The 2,963-nt window shown below is 57.5% G+C and overlaps 1 protein-coding gene across 1 annotated transcript in view; it reads right to left on the bottom strand.

The window, feature by feature from the left end:
* The window catches only part of NKX2-1 (NK2 homeobox 1), a 7,248-nt gene extending 5,309 nt beyond the window's left edge, over nt 1-1,939 (bottom strand). The window contains exon 1 of the mRNA XM_005417483.2: nt 1,879-1,939. Within this exon, the coding sequence (XP_005417540.1) occupies nt 1,879-1,931 (53 nt within the window). The 5' untranslated portion in view covers nt 1,932-1,939. The remainder of the gene's footprint in view (nt 1-1,878) is intronic.
* Nucleotides 1,940-2,963: the final 1,024 nt, after the last annotated feature.

The raw sequence follows: 2,963 nt of genomic DNA, 5'->3' as shown, positions 1-2,963 counted from the left end.
AGCGACCCTTTGGCCGCCGGCTGCGCCTGCCAGAGCTTATTTATCCTCTCACTCGGATGAGCGCAGGTTAAATCGCCTCCGAAACGCTGCTCGGTTAGGTTACCCCGAGCGAGTCGGGCCTTGGCTCTGCGCGGGATCTGGTAGAGGGAAGGTAATGAGAGAGCGCTTCGTTCACCTTTGCTGGGGAGCGGGTGAAACTCTCTTGTGCACGTCTGACTGCTGAGTTAGGAGCACACCGGCGCGCTACGTCCAGTTACTTTTTAGCAGGGCCAGATGGACGCGGTGTAAAGGAAACAGGTCAGCCTTTGCACCTGCTTTCCCGCCCCAAATGAGCTATAACGGGGCAAGTCAGGCCATGGACAAGAAAACTTCTTCGCTGGTGTCCTCTCCCTTCAGTCTCCCTTTTCTTCCAAACCCTCCACTGGAGTTTCGTCTGCCAGAGATGGCTGCTCCCAGCTTCCGGGGAGGGTGGCCGTCCCGACAGAGTCCTGCCTAGGCTGCCTTTAGCAAAATGTTCGTTTACCTGGTGATGCTGCTCAGTAAAACACTCGAGTTAAAAAGAAATGCTAAAGAGGAGAGCAAGGAAGATGAGATGCGTTCTGCCTGGTGGAAGCATTTTCATGAGAAAGGCACGGTTTTCACCCCGTGTTTGCAGAAATGCGCCTACACGGACGTCCCTTCAATAGCTTCTGACCCCACACAATCCTTTTGATAACACTCGAGAGGTGGAAGAATGGGAGACTTTGTCAATCAAATGGTGCCAACCCCAATGGAAACGGTGCCACCAAGACCGCAGAGCGTTTCCTCATCAACTGGATTGCGGGGGCTGGGAACTCGAGAATCAGCTTTTGAAAGTGCGCACAGGGCTCTCCAAAGACAACAATGTCTTTTATACGAGCTGCTGTGCCTCCCCAAGGGGAATCAAATATGTTCGGCCAGGCAGAGCTCGGAGGGCTCGGCGGGCAGAGGGTAAGGGTCCCACGCAAACCGCACGCGAATTCTTTCTCAATAAGAAAGACACTTTCTAGGTGTAACTTTTTGATACAAAGCCATGAGGTGCTACGTGCTTCCTCTGGATCAGTTCACGGGTGCACGTCTGGCTGCACCCCCTGGCCAGCCCGGCGGCCCCCTGCCCAGCGCCGAGGAGGCGGCCCTGCCCTGCCCTGCCCTGCCCTGTCCTGCCCTGCCCTTCCCATTCCTTCTTCCCTCTGCTTCTTTTTCCGGGAGCAGTCGCTCCCAGAGAGGTCCGACTTAGAGATGGCAACAGCAGATCTGTGACAGGGCTCTTTCTTCGCGTCTGGTCATCAGTATAAATCTAACACGTTCATGGAGACATGTAAATGACCACCTGGAAAAATGGCACCACCGAGGCAGCTTGCCGCAACTCGCCCCTCTCGACCCACCCTGAACGAGCTCATAGAAACCTCATCTGATTGCTTGTGCATGTCGGTGTAATACACCCTCTGGTTCCCCATGCCCCCCAGAATGGAAGATGCGCCCAGCACACCTACGCCGGGAGCGGAGGTTTCCGTAGTGATAGAGTGTAGGGCGGACTTGTGTCTCTGCCGGCCGCGGGCAGGGCGCTGGGAGCCGCTCCCGCCTGGGAAGCACATGCTTGGGCGTGTAAGAAGGCAGGAGTCCTCCCAGAGACGCACCCTGCGAGCGCTACCTAGGCACGGAGCGCTCTGGGTGTGTGTAGGGGGGAAACGCCTGTTGTGGCTCATGGGGACAATTCCTCGCCGTGGGAGAGCCCCCCTGCCCTGGTTATCTCGTTAGGGTGGGAGAAACCCCTCAGTAAAGCGGGCGAAACCTCTCCCCCTGGCGTGGGAACCTAAGGCAACCAGCGAGACCACCAAAGGCTAAAGCGAAAATCCTCACCCCTCCGCAGAGCACGCACAGTTGCTCCTCCAGCTGCCCAGGGCGTGGAGCATCTCGCAGCTGGGGCTCCTCGGGCCCCTTCGCCACAGGTGCCTGGCGGCCCCACTCGCAAAGCTCTGCGCGGGCGAGGGCAGCGCTGCCTCCGCTCAGCTCTTTTCCCTCCTGCCCCAGTCCTCGACACCCTCCCCGTCCTTTCCTTCGTTCCCGGCCAAGAGGGCCAGGGTGGGGCCAGGTACGGGGTGCCAGGGCAGGGCTCCCGGAGCCGCAGCGGCGGGCGGAGGGCCGCCGTGCCAGGGCGGGGGCGGCGGGGCCCCGGGCACGCCTCGGCCCGCCAGCCGCACCGCGCCCCTCCGCGGCTGCCCGGCGTGGGGACCCGCGGGAAAGGGCTCCTTGTAGGCGCGGGTGCCCGGTATTCTGTCCCGGGGTGGATAGCAGCATCACTCGCCCCGATGTGCGAACTACTGTTGGATCGCCTCGCCCGACACTATCAGCAGTTAATACAAGCCCTGCACATCTGTCTTTTTTAGTGTCAGTAGACTGTCACTGCCGCAACAGTGTCAGTACACACCAACAAGACTTCTTGTTGCCCCGAAGCGTTTTTGATACACCCAAGACAGCGGTGACTATGCGGAGGATTACTTGAAGGTGGTTGTTGAGACAGTTTGCTAAAAGTTAGCCTATAGAGATAGTTAAAAATATAAGCACGTCTTATTTAGATATAAAATACTTTTAATGGGTATATGCCTACAAACAGAATCCCGTCGGGATCTATCTATTTATCTGCTTTTAGGTATAACTATTGGTATATTACATTAGCTATCTTAGGAGTTATGCGCTTTTGTGTGTGTTCCCAGACATGCCTACACACACATACAAGCGTGGGGGTGCATACCTCCGGCAGCGGGTATGCATGAGTATATATTTACGCATACATTCACAGTCCTCAACCCTGTCGTCTCTTAAGTGTTTCAAAAAGGAACTCAGCTTTTAAGTGGGTCACCTCGCCGCCCTCCCTTCCCCTTCCCTCGCCCAGGCCTGCGGCCGCGCCGGCGCCGGGAAAAGGGGCTCTCGGCTCCCGGGTGGGG

This window comes from Geospiza fortis, unplaced genomic scaffold (assembly GCF_000277835.1).
Source record: "Geospiza fortis unplaced genomic scaffold, GeoFor_1.0 scaffold54, whole genome shotgun sequence".
In the NCBI taxonomy this organism is placed as follows: domain Eukaryota; kingdom Metazoa; phylum Chordata; class Aves; order Passeriformes; family Thraupidae; genus Geospiza; species Geospiza fortis.
The sequence above is the reverse complement of the archived record's forward strand: the minus strand, read 5'-3'. Positions and strand labels throughout refer to the sequence as shown.